The sequence below is a fragment of the Cucumis sativus genome, chromosome 3 (genome assembly GCF_000004075.3).
Source record: "Cucumis sativus cultivar 9930 chromosome 3, Cucumber_9930_V3, whole genome shotgun sequence".
NCBI lineage: Eukaryota > Viridiplantae > Streptophyta > Magnoliopsida > Cucurbitales > Cucurbitaceae > Cucumis > Cucumis sativus.
Genome location: NC_026657.2, coordinates 27,150,518 through 27,167,404, shown reverse-complemented (window position 1 = coordinate 27,167,404; position 16,887 = coordinate 27,150,518). Strand labels below are relative to the sequence as shown.

Here is a 16,887-nt window from a genome sequence, read left to right as displayed (position 1 = left end):
TGCACTGCCTTCCTAGATCCCATAATGATGTCGTAGTTGGTCGTTTTGGTCATAGGTAATTTCAATTCGTCTACCAGCTTGAGTGAGATAAAATTGTGGGTTGCTCCACAATCTACCATGATTATTATCTATCTTCCATTGTTTCTTTAACCTTGAACGTACCCGGAGCTGTCAATCCCACCACCGAATTCAAGGATAATTCCACAACCGAACTAACTTCAACCATTGCGTTCTCGTTCTCGACGTCTTCCATCTTTGTATCCTCTAAATCACCGCTACCAGGTAAAGGCGGAGCTCTTTGTTTTTGCAGCGGTGTCCCTTACCAAACAGTTCGTCACACCGATAGCAAAGACCCTTGTCACGCCTTGCTTGTAACTCATAATCGGTCCATCTTCAAAAATTATTTTCGCGCCGAACCCCATTGCCAGATGCGACAACTTGCGAGGTGATCGGAGTAGATGAATGCGTGGGTACCCTCTCAACTAATGTCACGATTTTTGTTGTAGGGTTTTCTAAAAAAATTTCCCCCTTGTTTCTGTGCTGGTTTTCCATCTTTTGCATATGGGCCTTGAGAAGCCCGAGCCATTTCTAATTTTTCCTCAGCTAACCGGGCTGCATCCATCATATCTTCCAGGCCCATGGCCCACATCACCAAAACCTCTGTTCTAATTATGGGATCCAAACTGTTCGTAAATGTCCCTACCAAAATGTCCTCGGCCATCTCCGGTAACGGCGTCGATAATTCTTGAAGCGTGATAGACCCCCAATATTATATCAATATAGTAGGAGAGGAAAGAAGGGTAGTGGCACAGCACGTGTGTAGAGTGACACGTGTGAGTTAAGTTAGTATAAATAAAGAATAAGTGTGGGCGGGAAAGTTAGTTAGAAACTTGGAAAGGAAAAGGTCTCTGTTCTTCCTTGAGAGATAGGATAATAGAAGAGAGTTTTCAGTTTTTAGTATATGAACGAATTAGTGTGTGTAACCTAGATTCAGATTGAATCTATTAACAATAATAATAGAATTCTATTCTATTTGTTTCTGGACTCCATCAAATTGGTATCAGAGTAGTGATTCTGGCCAAGAAGAAAGATGGTGCAAAAGAGGATTGAAGAAAATATTGAAACGATAGATCAAGAGCTTCACGGCATTAAGAAGGAGATCGGGAAACTGCCGGCAATTGAGAAAACGTTAATGGAAATCTCAAAGTATATGGAAAGGCAAAATCAAGTAATGTTGAGAATTATGGAATCAGCCGCACAAGAAAGATCAACGATGAATGAGAGGATATCCGAACTGTCTATGCGGACTTTTTCGGCGAAGATGAGCGATGAATGCGAAGAATCGACGAGGCGAGAAGACGAAACGAAAACGAAGAGAAGAAACCGAATGACGAAGGGAACCATGACCGAAACAAATTCAAGAAGGTGGAGATGCCGATATTCAACGGAGAGGATCCCGATTCGTGGTTGTTTCGCGCTGAGAGGTATTTTCGTATCCATAAACTCACTGAATCTGAGAAGATGACAGTTTCTACTATAAGTTTCGAAGGACCAGCGCTGAACTGGTTTCGTTCCCAAGAGGAACGGGAGAAGTTTATTGATTGGGCGAATATAAAGGAGAGGTTGTTAGAGAGGTTCCGTTCATCGAGGGAAGGATCTTTGTACGGACGATTTTTGCGTATCCAACAAACAACAACTGTGGACGAATATCGAAATTTATTCGATAAGTGGGTGGCACCACTAACTGATTTACCCGAAAAAGTAGTAGAAGAGACTTTTGTTTCGGAATCGAAGCCGTGGATCCAAGCTGAGATGGATTTTTGCGAATCGAAAGGCCTGGCTCATATGATGAAGATAGCGCAAAAGATTGAAAACAGAGAAGATATTCGACGTGAGGAAAATCTTCCTGGATATTCCGGAGGAAAAACGACCAATCCACAGAATAATACTAAGGCTAACACGAATTCGAAAGCTGGAGAAATTAAGGGGGTACAAGTTGGCCAATGAGAACCATTACTCTTCGTGGAACATCAAAGGAGGAAGCTCCAAAAGGACCATCAAAGCGATTATCTGATGCGGAATTCCAAGCTCAAAAGGAGAAAGGGTTGTGTTTTCGGTGCAATGAGAAATATTCTCATGACCATAAATGCAAAACTAAGGAGTTGAGAGAACTACAGATGCTGGTAGTTAATGGGGATGATGAAGAGTACGAAATTATTGAGGAAGGAGAGGAGACAATGAAGGAGCTGAAGTTTATTGAAATAATGGAAGAAAGCCAGGCGATAGTAGAGTTATCTATCAACTCTGTGGTTGGATTATCTAATCCAGGGACGATGAAGGTTTAGGGAAGGATACAAGAGAAGGGAGTGGTGGTCTTGATTGATTGTGGAGCAACACACAACTTTATTTCTGAAATACTTGTGAAGGAATTACAACTGGAAACAAAAGAAACCTCAAACTATAGGGTAATTTTGGGTTCCGGTGCTGCTGTAAAAGGGAAGGGGATATGTGAAGCTGTGGAACTAATGATAGGAGAATGGAAAGTGATTGATGAATTCTTACCACTGGAATTAGGGGGAATAGATGTCATTCTAGGAATGAAGTGGCTTAATTCCTTGGGAATAACGGAGGTAGATTGGAAGAACTTGATATTGTCCTTTATGTATCAAGGAAAGAAGATTATAATACGAGGAGACCCTAGTTTAACTAAGGCAAGAGTAAGCCTGAAAAATTTAGTTAAAACATGGGGAGAAGAGGATCAAGGCTATTTGGTAGAGTACAGAGCCTTGGAAAAATGTGAAATATCAGAGGAAGAGGATTCAATTGAGGAAGTGTTGACTGAGGAAGAGTCGGTTGCTGTTGTGTTAAAAAAAATTGACGATGTGTTTGATTGGCCAGAAACCTTACCTCCCTGGCGGGTAATTGAACATCACATTCATCTGAAGGAGGGTGTAAATCCAGTAAATGTGCGGCCATATCGATATGCTTACCAACAGAAAATTGAGATGGATAAGCTAGTTGAAGAAATGTTATCGTCAGGAATAATACGGCCTAGCACGAGTCCTTACTCGAGCCCTGTATTATTGGTGAAAAAAAAATGGTAGTTTGCGGTTTTGCATAGATTACAGAGCATTGAACAATGTGACCGTACCTGATAAATTTCCAATACCGGTAATTGAGGACCTATTTGATGAATTGAATGGAGCTGTGATATTCACTAAGCTGGATCTGAAGGCATGATATCATCAGATTAGAATGAATGCCGAGGATATTGAAAAGACTGCATGAAGGTCATTATGAGTTCATGGTGATGCCTTTCGGACTAACGAATGCACCTTCAACTTTCCAGTCCTTAATGAATGCTATATTCAAGCCATTTCTCAGAAAGTTTGTGTTGGTTTTCTTTGACGATATATTGATCTATAGCAAAGATTCAAAAGCTCATTTGGATCACCTCAAAGCAGTGTTAGAAATACTGCGAAAGAATGAATTATATGTTAACAAGAAAAAGTGCAGTTTTGCCAGGGCAAGAGTAGAATATCTGGGGCATATTATATCTGGAAAGGGAGTTGAGGTGGATCCGGAGAAAATCAGAGCTATCAAAGAATGGGGCCAGTTAACGTGAGAGAAGTCTGAGGATTTTTGGGTTTAATTGGATATTATCGTAAGTTTGTAAGGCATTATGGTACGATGGCAACACCACTGACTCAATTGTTGAAGAAAGGAGGATTTAGATGGAATGAAGAGGCTCAGGAAGCTTTCATCAGATTACAGAGAATCATGATGACACTACCAGTATTGGCAATGCCAGATTTCAGCATGCCCTTTGAAATTGAAACGGATGCTTCGGGCTATGGTTTAGGTGCTGTGTTGATACAAAACCAAAGACCTATTGCTTATTATAGCCACACTCTAGCAGTTAGAGATAGAGCTAAGCCTGTTTATGAACGGGAATTGATGGCGGTAGTAATGGCAGTACAGAGGTGACGGCCCTATTTGCTGGGAAAGAGGTTCAAAGTAAAAACTGATCAACGGTCATTAAAATTCTTGCTGGAACAACGGGTGATACAACCCCAGTACCAAAAATGGATATCTAAGCTTTTAGGATATTCGTTTGAGTAATATATAAGCCAGGATTAGAAAATAAGGCTGCTGATGCATTGTCTAGAGTACCACCTACTGTCCATCTAAATCAATTGACAGCTCCAAATATAATTGATGTGGCAGTGATTAAAGAAGAGGTTAATCAAGATGAAATGTTTAAGAAGATCAGAGAAGAATTAGCAGAAAAAGGTGAGGAGCCGTCCAGCAAATACTCTATGAAGCAGGGGATACTGATGTATAAGAATCGAATGGTAATCTCTAAAACTTCCAAACTGATTTCTATGATCTTGCATACGTTTCATGATTCGGTATTTGGAGGACATTCGGGTTTCTTACGAACATACAAAAGATTGACTGGAGAGTTGGGAATACCTTTGGAAGTCCCTAATAGAGTATGGGAAGATATTTCCATGGACTTTGTAGAAGGGTTACCAAAAGCGAATGGTTTCGAGGTTATTCTGGTGGTGGTAGATCGCTTTAGTAAATATGGTCACTTCTTACTATTGAAGCATCCATATAATGCGAAGTCTGTAGCAGAATTGTTTGTCAAAGAAGTGGTGCGATTACATGGCTTTCCAAAGTCCATTGTGTCAGATAGAGATAAAGTATTTCTGAGCTCATTCTGGAAAGAGTTGTTCAGACTAGCGGGCACAAGATTAAACCATAGTACAGCATACCATCCCCAATCGGATGGACAAACAGAAGTAGTGAATCGTGGAGTGGAGATTTTACTTACAGTGTTTTTGTGGAGAAAAACCGGAGTGGGTAAAATGGATACCATGGGCTGAATATTGGTATAATACCACTTATCAGCGTTCGTTAGGTATCACACCTTTTCAGGCAGTCTATGGACGATTACCTCCTCCTCTAATATATTATGGAGATAGAGATACATCCAATTGAACATTGGATGAACAACTGAAGGAGAGAGATGTAATCTTGGGGGCTTTGAAGGAACATTTGCAAGTAGCACAGGATAAAATGAAAAAATATGTTGATGCGAAGAGGAGGGATGTGCAGCATCAAGTAGGGGATTTGGTCTTATTAAAAATTAGACCTTACCGACAAGTATCACTGAGGAGAAAGAGGAATGAGAAACTATCAGCTAAATATTTTGGTCCTTACAAAGTGATTGAAAGAGTGGGACCCATGGCATATAAACTAGAGTTACCTGAATGGGCGGTTATACACCCAGTTTTTCATGTTTCTCAGTTGAAGAAAGTGTTTGGAACACATGTGGAAAATCGCGATGATATTCCATATCTAGCAGAGAATTATGAATGGAAAGCCGTGCCCGAGGAAGTGTATGGATATTCGAAAAGTAAGGCGGGAGGTTGGGAGGTGTTAGTAAGTTGGAAGGGTTTACCAAGTCATGAGGCAACTTGGGAGTTATATGAAGATTTGCAGCAACGATTTCCAGATTTTCACCTTAAGGACAAGGTGAATTTGGAAAGGGAAAGTAATGATAGACCCCACTATTATATCAATATAGTAGGAGAGGAAAGAAGGGTAGTGGCACAGCACGTGTGTAGAGTGACACGTGTGAGTTAGGTTAGTATAAATGAAGAATAAGTGTGGGCGGGAAAGTTAGTTAGAAACTTGGAAAGGAAAAGGTCTCTGTTCTTCCTTGAGAGATAGGATAAAAGAAGAGAGTTTTCAGTTTTTAGTATATGAACGAATTAGTGTGTGTAACCTAGATTCAGATTGAATCTATTAACAATAATAATAGAATTCTATTCTATTTGTTTCTGGATTCCATCAAAGCGTTGCAGGTAATCACTCATCGAATTCTTCTTGTTTTATGGCCAAAAATTGTGTGCAACTAGTCCCATGCTCTCGACAACAAGACCGGCTGTACATCCATTCCTTCAATTCTTTCCACGATCTAAAACGCTTTTGATTTTCTGGCCAACGAATCCAGCCCAATCCTTTCCCTTCCATACTGACTATTGCAATTTTCAGTTTCTCTTGTTCATTCAGTAAATGCATTTGAAAATAATGCTCCGCCCGATAAATCCAACCATCTGGGTCTTCTCCGTTGAAAACCGACATTTCCAGTTTTTTAAATTTGATTCGATCCTGTCCCACAACTTAGAGACATTTCCCCTTCATCTCCTTTGATGATGTCTTCCGTTCGAAGTTTCCTCTTGTCGGTGCTTACTCTGGTCAGTTTCGACCCTTCCTGATGTCGTTGATGGTCTGCATATATCTATCTCGGTTAACATGGCGTGCAATTTTTCCATCGTTTTCTCCAAAACCGGTAACCTTTGAACTTCTTTTTTAATCGCTTCAATCTCTGCTTCCAAAGCGTCCAGACATTCTTCGATTATTTTTTGTGTCATTTTCTTCCACCTCCCCAGGATGTCGACGGTCTCTGATACCAATGGTAAGTTACCCCGTACCTGCAATGAATCAACCCAGCAATATACACCAACACAAAGATATTTCTATACAGTCACTCAAAACACAAATACCAAGAGCAATAGATGTTATACGATTTATAACTCTTAACACAAAAACAACATGAAGTCAAAATACGGTTCCCAGCCAAATAAGAGGGTTGTTCCTCTCACAGTGAAACTCAGTTCATCCAAAATACACTCAATATCCAGAATGTCCAACCCTAGCACAAAACACCTGCCTATATAGCTCCCTCCTACTGCTGCCACGTGGTGCAAGGACCACTAACATCCCTAACTACCATATTGTCTATCCTGAAATTCCTTTCTTGCCCCTCCATCTATACATACGGGTTATTGGTGGCCTTGCATTCTCTCCAAAATGTTGCCCATCTTTCTCATTCACCTCCCACTCTATTTGTAACCTACTAGTATAAAAACCTTCATCGCTAATTACTAATATTAACTGGATATGTACTTCCCATTGCAGGAAATCTTCCCGAATCAATACGACATTGGCTGTCAACGGATTGACCCCATTGCTTATAGCAAGACTAGACCACCAAGATGCAATTGCTCGGCTTAATCTACTTAAACTGATAAAGGTAATAGATCTTTTATGTGTGCAGTCTTTTGTTTGAGATTTCATAGCTACTTAATATCAAAAGAATATCGACGATATTCTTGTTTGATTTGAGTTTTAAACTTATAATGCCGGTCATGTGGCAGGCGGTGTATGAGCATCATCCACGACCCAAGCAGTTGATTGTCGAGAATGATTTACCTCATAAACTTCAAAATTTGATTGAGGAACGTAGGGATGGACAAAGATCTGGAGGGCAAGTATTGGTGAAACAAATGGCAACATCTCTCCTTAAAGCTCTTCATATAAATACGGTTTTGTAAATGCTTAGTTTATAGGATCCCTTCCCCTTTGTATGTATGTCTGTTGTCAACATGTATACCTTCTGTTTTCTATTTTTCATTTAAATTTTGGCCTCTTTTCAAAATGCCCCTTCTTCCTTCGGGGGCAATTGCGTCCATCGGGCTTGTTCAGAATCCTGATTTTAGAGTGATGGGCCAATTTATGAGTGCTTGGTTTGTCTTCATACTAAATATTATTTTCAATGATTATGATTATGGTTATACAGATATGTATATGAATTTTGTTGTTTGAACATGTGTTTCATAAATGTTTTTATACATACGAAACGTATTGTTTGTACGTGTTTAATAATTTTTTTCTTTTTCCTTTAGTTTCACTGGGACTTGGGAGGTTGAGTTCTAAATGATATCTAAATGTTTAGATTTATCGACTCTTATCCCACTTTAAAAGAAAAGGATTGAGGATGGTGTTGGATCCTTTGATCATTATTTCGTTTATTTGTATTTTTATCTGTATTTATTTTTTTATTTTTTATTTTTATTTTTTTTTTGTTTTTTTGTTACTAACATACTAACATTTTAAAAAGCTTGGACAAAAAGGAAGCTTTAGGTGACCCTATTCTTGTGAATGGGAAAACTAGAAGAACGCTTTCAGCCAAAAGGAGTTAAAAAACATGGAGGTTCTCTTTTTCTAAATTTTACATTGACATCCAATTTGATTCAAAGTTCTTTTTTCAAAAATCATTTTGAGCATCTGTCATGTCATATATTTATTTTGTCTTACTTCAATCACTTCTCACTTCAAGTTTCTCCATTGGCCTCACATTCACTCGTGGAACCAAAACTTCCATTCTCATACTTTACATTTATATGTTCACTCTTCATTCTTGTTGTCGATTCTTTTTCATATAGGAAATAACATTTAGTTTGTGCTCATTCCTGATGTTTATTTTGTTGACACGTGGGTCACTTCCAAATCAATACAAAAAATACAAACTAATAACATATAAAGGCAAACATGTACTTAAAAACTATGACGTGTTATTATACGTTAATGGTAGTTAATCTTGATCTTCTACATTTTCCTCCAATATCTAGCCACTCCCTTGAACAAAACTTATTTCATCTGCTCAAATGTTAGCTTGGTTGAGATTATAAAATAAAAATATTGCAAGTAGCTTAAATTGTGGATTTGAGAGTGCAACATTGTTAAATAAGTGAAGGTTTTTTTCCATTTAATTTTAGAGTTCCAAAATCATAATCTACACTCAACAAAACTATGAATCACCGATTACAAAATTGGTTTACAAAGAAACTATTTTCTTTGATCATAAGATATTAAAATACAACAAATAGAATTAAAGAAGAATTGTTATAAAATAGCATAAAAGATAGAAACTATTTACTGAATATTGCAAAATTTTGAAATGAGTTACATAGAGTTAATGAATTTTGCTATATTCTGCTATCTTTTAAAAATTTTACGTTACTACAAAATTGACATTCCTTTAAAAGTTCAAGAGTGCATCAAATGTATTAGTGGTTTCTTTCCACGTATAGGAAAGTTTAAAAGGTATCAAACTTTTAAAACTTCAAATGTATTTTCTACTTCAACCTGAAAGAAAAAAATTCAATAGAGATGTCCAAAAGAAAGGTATGCCCAAATCTAGAGAGAGAAAAATGGACATAGGAGGCACAACGCAACTAATCTCAGAATAATATATTTTGAGTCGATCAGAAATATAATATTGAGTTCCTTCCCCACTGAAAAAATGAACAAAAAAAAACAATCGCAGGCATTATACAATTTATGGACATATCCAAGCCACTCATCAGAAAAAAGGTCGTTAAAACTTCCTAAGCTACATCATTTTCATATCACCAATGAAAAAGACACAAAACCTCAAGTGCAAGAGCATATATTAACACAATTCTTCCACAGCATACAACAGCAGGCAATTCAAGCAAGTGTTAAATCAAATCAGCAACATTCATGGGCATCTCGTCAATCTGGGTACTGTAGTATTGCTCAATATCTCTCAGGATCTTGATGTCATCGCTTTTCACAAAGTTAATAGCAACACCCTGCGTTATCCCACAATTTTTTGCATTAAAATACATCCTATCATATCACTTTTCAAAAGGTCGGATATTTTATTTTGAGTTAACTTAGCTTTCCATCTAAAGGAATCATAAACATAGCTTTCATCAAAGGAAACATTGAAATACAGTTTAGTGTGAGGAATACTAGGAAATCAACTGATATATGGAATAAAGTTGCATACCTTGCGCCCAAACCGACCCGACCTTCCTATCCTGTGAATGTAAAGTTCTCGATTGTTTGGAAGGTCATAATTTATCACAAGTGATACCTGATAAAAGTCGATGCAAATAAGCATAAGATGTAGATTTTTGGATAATTGCCACAATAAGTACTGAATGAAAAATAAACATAGATTTTAACAATGAGTGGGAGTTCAAAATTCAAATAGTAGGAGGTTTACGGAGATGGTTTGGTGGGCGGACCAATTGATAATGTAAACTAGGAAGTAATCTATTTTTAGCCTTACAAAATTTAATACCCAGTCTTCTCTAGATATCACCATCTAAAGATATTTTTCTAATATCTTCCAGAGAATAGAAAATGATTGTCCAGTAACTCCCCAATACATGGAAATAATCACCATGGTCATTTCACACAACTTCAAATCTGTTAACAATAATTTTAATGACATTATTGAGACGAATCAACCCAACTCTAAGGAGTCCGGACAAAAACATAGAGAAAATGGACTACTTGATCAGAATATCCTATCCTTTTATTCATTTAATACCAAGTTAGAATTTCCTAAGACAACTACAACTAGAGCTGCTTGGATTTGTAAGGGGGCACATCAACAAAGATCAATAAAATCAAAGAACCAGAAACTTGCCTGCTGCACATCAAGCCCTCGTGCCCAAACATCAGTAGTAATTAGAACACGGGTAGTTCCTGATCGGAACTCCCCCATGATTGCATCTCTTTCCTTTTGAGGCATGTCCCCATGCATATGTGAAACTGTGAAGTTATTACTTCGCATCTTTTCAGTCAACCATTCAACCTGGGAGCAAAAGATCACACAAGATATTCAAAATGCATGAAGCTATTCCACCACAAAATTATTATTTTTGGTAAACATGGATAAGTTTTTTTATAAAAACAAATTCATTGATAGTATGAAAGTACAAAAAGAAAGACATTACAAAAAGGCCATGGGCTAGCCATCCAAGACCAGTGCAATGAGATATACAGCTGAGATAGCCCTCCTCCAGTTGTTAGAAGCACATAGTAGGAAAAGGGCAAGAGATAGGCCTGATAAGTAGTTGAGATAGAGTGTGTAGGACCCATTGTAACCAACAATTTGCTTCAGTGTGATCCTCAGCAAGTATTTGGAAGAAGGTGTGGTAGAATGTGGGTATTATGTACTATATGGATTATAATGACCAGGTGTAATGAGGATAAAGAATCTGTGGGATTACCCTCAAGTAACGGAACGCTCTCTTCCTACTTAACAAAAAGATAATTCTATCCCATCCTTTCCTCAAATAAACTTTTCTAAGCATGGGCATACTGTAGACAGGCAAATTTATACTAAAGCAGTAAAAAAGGGTGAGGACAAAGGTTAAGTAATAATAAAACTATATTTCAAACATTTAGATTCTGGGACACACCAAAATTAACATATAAAGGCAAACATGTATAAAAAGGCCAACGTTACAATATTTGCTGTTTCAGGATGAATCTGACAAGACTTTGAGAAAAAAAAATTTGAAGATCTACAAAAAGAATTCATCAACCCCATTGTTACCTTCCGCTTAGTGTTACAGAAAATGACAGCTTGAGTGATAGTCAAGGTATCATAAAGATCACATAAGGTATCAAACTTCCACTCTTCCCTTTCAACCGCAACAAAGAATTGCTTAATACCCTGTCAATATAAAAGCATGTATCAGGGCACTGATATATATGCAGAGGGAATTAGTCAGATACAACAACAAAGGTTACAAACCTCCAAAGTCAACTCATCACGCTTGACAAGAATCCTCACAGGATCTGTCATAAACTTGTTTGTCATCTCCAGGATTTCATGAGGAAGGGTAGCAGAAATCAAGACAACCTAAAATTAGAATTGAGGGGAAAACTCATTAGATTCGATAAAAACATGTAAAAATAGAAAACTACACAGAAAGAGGTAAAAATCACTAATCACCCATAACCAAACACGAAAAGGGGGAACAACTAAATATACCCTACAAATATTAGAAAACCCATATAAACAGGAATATATTATTAATATGACATCTGTTACAAAATGGCATGTGAAGGAAATAAATGAAAATAAAAATCTAAAGTTATAATGAAGTTAGACAAGATTATATGTCTGCCACTTTGAGCATTTCCCAGAAACCACAAAACCACCATTCAGGAAAATAGTCCTGATTAATAAATCAATCACGTATGGTATTATTGCAGGAAAAAAATATTGAACATACACGTTTGTCATCATATGTATGAAAAGCATGTATACTCACATTACTTTTTTATCAACTTCTGCCTCTCATGGGCACAATCATTTACACATTGAAGTGAAGAGAAAGGGAGAGAAAGAGAGAACCTGAAGTTCTGGTGGAAGATAACGATATACATCATAAATTTGGTCTTTAAACCCCCTGCTCAGCATTTCATCAGACTCGTCCTGAAGAAGTAAATATTAGAAAATGAAATGCTACCGTATGGAAAGTTGCATAAAAAAATTAAGTACGATAATTGTACTACTACATGAGAGTGATTGAACGGCACCCAAACTTACCAAAACTAATAACTTAATGGCTCTGGTACGCAATGTCCTTCTCTTGATCATGTCACAGACTCTTCCAGGAGTTCCCGACACAACCTGAACTCCAAACTCAAGCTTTCTGATATCTTCACCCACACTTTTGCCTCCAATACATGCGTGTGCTTGTATATTAATGTAGTCGCCAATGGCCAATATAACCTTCTCTGTCTGAGTAGCCAATTCTCTCGTAGGGGACAAGATCAAGGCTTGCACCCTGATTAGATATAAGATGCATAATGATCATAAGAATTTGAAGTTAAAAAGATGGCATTCCAAAAAGATCAGATGTAAATTAGAAAAAACTCCTGAACCATGAGCTGAATGCATATTCAAAACTTTAACTTCCTTGCAAACATTCCAAAACGTCGAGAAGAAGTTATAACAACTTCTTGTAGAAAAAAACCAACTAACATCCAACCAATTTTTGCCTTTCCAATTGAATTTCTGAGCTAGGTTACGACACAACTTCCATATAATTTGCACAAAACATTGCATAAAGAAATAGAAGCGACAAAGAACACAAAATGCACAGAATAGAAAGATATAGAGGGGGAAGAAGATGAGAAACACTGAATATTCAATAGGGTAAACAACACTCACTCTCTACTTGTGGTATCAACCATCTGGCAAACGGTAAGGGCAATCATGGAAGTCTTCCCAGTCCCAGATTGAGCCTGCGCAATAACATCTCGACCCTCAATAATCGGCCTCACAGCTCTCTGCTGAATGGCAGATGGCTTTTCAAAACCGTAGGCATATATTCCACGAAGAAGGTCATCTTTAATGCCCATCTGATCGAAAGTCAAGATCGGCTCAACCCCCTCCGTCGTCTCGAATTCCAATTTGTCTTCAGGCGCGCTAATCGTCCGACGCCGATTCGGTGGCACAACGCTCGTTGTAGCTGCAGCCGCCATGTTCGGTTGAGGTAGTTGCCGAGATCGCGACTGAGGACTTGACTAACCGGAAAATTCCCGGCGAGAGGAAGATATAGATGGAGACGAAACCGCAGATTAGGGCTGATGAACGATTATTGATCGACAAGGAAAGTTGGAAGAAGAAAAAGAGAGAGATTGAATTAAGTACGAGGCTATATCCTATTCCTATCCAATTTTTTTCCACAGTGAGAATCGAATCCTAACCGTCTATATAAACCCTAGAATCTACGGTTCCAATATGTTTTTAGTTTTAGTCCTTTAAGGAAAGTGGGCTCACACCTTCAAAACTTGCGGGTTAGGAACCATTTTTTTCTTTCTTTAGAAAAATAATAATAATAATAAAACTTTTGGGGTCTTTTAAAAAATGTCACCAACGGTCAAATATTCAGTCTCACACTAAAATAAAATACAAAAAAATGTTTGTCACGTACAAGTAGTATTCTTTAGTTATTTTTTAACGATGAGAAAAAATGTTTTAAATTTAACGTTTGTGTTAACCATGTTAAATAATCGTATTAACCATGACAAACAAGCATGTTGGTCATAGAAAACAATCACGTTGATTTGTAAGCGATTATTTAGATCATATCAATGTGACCGTGTAATTCTTTTTAAACGATGAAAAAAATACTTCAAAATTAAACGATCGTGTTGACAATGATAACTTCTTTAAAAATATAAGAAATAAATCTATAGAAGGAGATGAAAAAATATGGAAGAGAAAAATAAATCGTAAGGAATAAGAAATAGAAGTGACTAATCTTCCGCTATATTCAAGGCCAAGTATGAAACTTATGAAAATATTATACTGCCATCTTGAGCTTTTGTTTTTTTTGTTACCCTGACTGTAAATATTTTTGAATTTTGTTACGTTTATGTAAATTATCCAAAAAAAAAGTACTCTCACAACATTCTTTTAATAATATTTCGATATATTTGTAAATAATTTGATTGTTCTTTTTAATACAAGTTGAAGGCGTTAAAATTTGAAACATAGATCTCTTAGTCTTCATCCTCAACACATATGTGTTGACAATGATAATAATTTAATTTATTTAGCATCTTGACAACCATTATCATACAACAATCAGTATCATTGACAATATATTACAATCAATATCAAGTAACAATCAAGCAACAATTAGTATAGTTAACAATTAACAATGAGATTATAATTAGACAGTAATCATATAGAAATTCGTATCGACCGTAATTATATGCTATATTTAAAGTCGGTCGTTTGTTTGAAGGAAGAAAAAAAAAGGTAAATACTAATTAGTTTTTGAATTTTAAATGAGTAACCATCTAATATTCATGGTAAAAAATCTAATCAATTTTTAATACAAATTGGAGATGTGGAATTTGAATGGTGACCTTTTAGTCCTAAATACAAACGTCACTTAAGTTAAGCTATTATTAACATACTCTAATCAAAAGTTTATTTTTGTTATGTAATAGTAATATATTTATAAAATATATGTATCCAAAAATACATCACAAGTGCGATAAATAAAACAAGAAACAAACTAAAATAAACTTGACTTGATAGTTATTTGTATGCTCTCCGTCTTTAACCATTAGTTCGGATACAATAAAGTTGAAGAAATACTTTTAAGTAAAGTGATTTGAAATATGAAAAATGGTTTTAAATTAATTGTTTTTGTTTTGAAACAAAAAAGAAATTGTATTGAAAATTTAATGTTTATTTGGTAGTTGAAAAGAAAAGAAAATTGAAATTTTATGTGCTTTTTATCTATATCTATAATGTGTTAATTTAATATTAGAAAAATAACATGACGATTAATTAATTTACTTTTAAATCCTATCGAAATCTAAAAAATCCAAACATCAATTGAAATCATTTCAAAATTTAAAATATTTCTCTTTCTACACAGTAAATTCATTTGAAATTTATTATAAATTGAAATCACTCGAAATCTTGAAATTCCAAATCAAGCATAATTGTTGAACATTTAGTTTCCACTTTGCAATTGCATCATTTAACTACTTTACAAAAAATAAATCTATTATTTAAAAACGTATTACAATTACATACAAATCTCTCTCGGAGATAAACTCAATAAACTCAATGACAAGATTGTCTCAAAACCTTTATATCATTTTCATTTACACAACCAAGCCAATATAGCACATCCCTTTTTTGAACTTTTTCAAGGTTGAACAATTTCATTCTAATTCTAATAGTGGATGGAACTCAACAAATTGTTAAAATATTTGAATAATCCATAGCTCCTAATATCATAATTCTCAACTTCAACTTCAAGAATTATAACTCACACCATCTTAATTATTAGACCATTTGAAATACTTTCTTCCCATATTTGTTTTCTCATCACATCATTGACTATTGAGCTTGATATATCTTCTTCATCTCCTATCCAAAACAGCATAAATTTCACAACCCCTTTCAAGAATTGTTTTATAATTAATGTGAAAGTTAAAACAATATTGCACTCACATCAAACATTTTAAAATTCAAGAAACTACAAATATTAAATTATATGTATGATAAATTTAATAAGGTCGTTAAAGTCAAAGAAACATATAACCCATCAAGAAAAAACCTAATAAAGTCTAAGTATCTCGGCCCTATCCCTATCGCATGAGTTTATTACTTAGATCGATTGTAAAAATGCTAATAAATTATTGACTCGTATGGTATCTAAACTTGTATTTCATTTACAATTTATACAAACAGATTTAATCTGAAAAGTAATTCAATTCACCTCTATTATCCATAGACTTTTAAATTCATAGAGGTGTGTGGGGAGGAAAGGAAAAGGAAAGAACTATATAGTCATTTCTATGTTTGGGGCGAGGATTGGAAATAGAATAAGTTTATTCCCCATTAATCCTTCTCTTTCTTCCTCTCAATCATACTCTTTCCACTTAATCATTCTCTTTCTTCAATAAATACAATTACAACAGACTTTTATCTTTTTCCAAAATACAAAAATATATTTTTCTAATAATATATTTTAAAAAATATAATTATTTTTTTATTTTTCATAACAATTATATATATATATATATATATTCGTATACATATAATTATCAAAATTCTAATAAAATTCTACTTTTTAATTTAATTAAATAAACACTAAAAAAATATTTAGTAATATTTAATAACTAGATTTAAGTAATATTAAAAAATTAATGAGATTTTTTCAAAAATAAAAAAAACTGATAAAACTATTTACGAGTTTTTTATTTCAAGATTTGAAATTCCATTTATGAGTTTTTTTATTAATTTTGATTGATATAATTTATTAGATACAAAATATTTCAAAATAATTTTTGGTTTTGTTTTAGGACATTTTGTTTATTTTTTTCATGTTGATATATAGCTAAGAATCAACTAACTATTCGTGGATTGAAGCGAAATCTCAAGAAAATAAAGTATACCGGTAATATATTGGACAATATAAATGTATTTTGCATATAGTATATAAGTGTTATTGGAAAATATAAATATATGTTACGAATATATATATATATATATGTATGTTGAGAATAGTAAATCATGATTTTCTTTTTACGTTTACGAATATATTAAAAAAATGTAAATATACAATCTTGTATATTGTTCACGGTATTAGAGGATAAATTATATAAATTGGAGTGTTCATGCACTTATCAAATATACATTTGTTTATTTCTCGAAAA

General features: G+C 35.0%; 2 protein-coding genes across 3 annotated transcripts in view; one reads left to right on the top strand and one right to left on the bottom strand.

The window, feature by feature from the left end:
• The window catches only part of LOC101206469 (MAP3K epsilon protein kinase 1), a 37,849-nt gene extending 30,141 nt beyond the window's left edge, over positions 1-7,708 (top strand). The window contains exons 23-24 of one of the 2 annotated variants that reach the window (XM_031881680.1): positions 6,994-7,108; positions 7,233-7,708. In XM_031881680.1, coding sequence (XP_031737540.1) covers positions 6,994-7,108; positions 7,233-7,409 — 292 coding nt within the window. In that variant the 3' untranslated portion in view covers positions 7,410-7,708. The remainder of the gene's footprint in view (positions 1-6,993; positions 7,109-7,232) is intronic. The other variant, XM_031881681.1, reaches the window with a different exon arrangement.
• A 1,367-nt stretch (positions 7,709-9,075) lies between these two features.
• Positions 9,076-13,350, bottom strand: LOC101222664 (eukaryotic initiation factor 4A-3). The gene is made up of 8 exons (XM_004148526.3): positions 12,866-13,350; positions 12,239-12,479; positions 12,044-12,124; positions 11,438-11,545; positions 11,237-11,356; positions 10,322-10,489; positions 9,674-9,760; positions 9,076-9,473 (listed from the first exon to the last, which is right to left on the bottom strand). Exons 1-8 carry the CDS (start codon positions 13,177-13,179, stop codon positions 9,360-9,362), a joined length of 1,233 nt encoding a protein of 410 aa, XP_004148574.1. The 5' UTR covers positions 13,180-13,350; the 3' UTR covers positions 9,076-9,359.
• Positions 13,351-16,887: the final 3,537 nt, after the last annotated feature.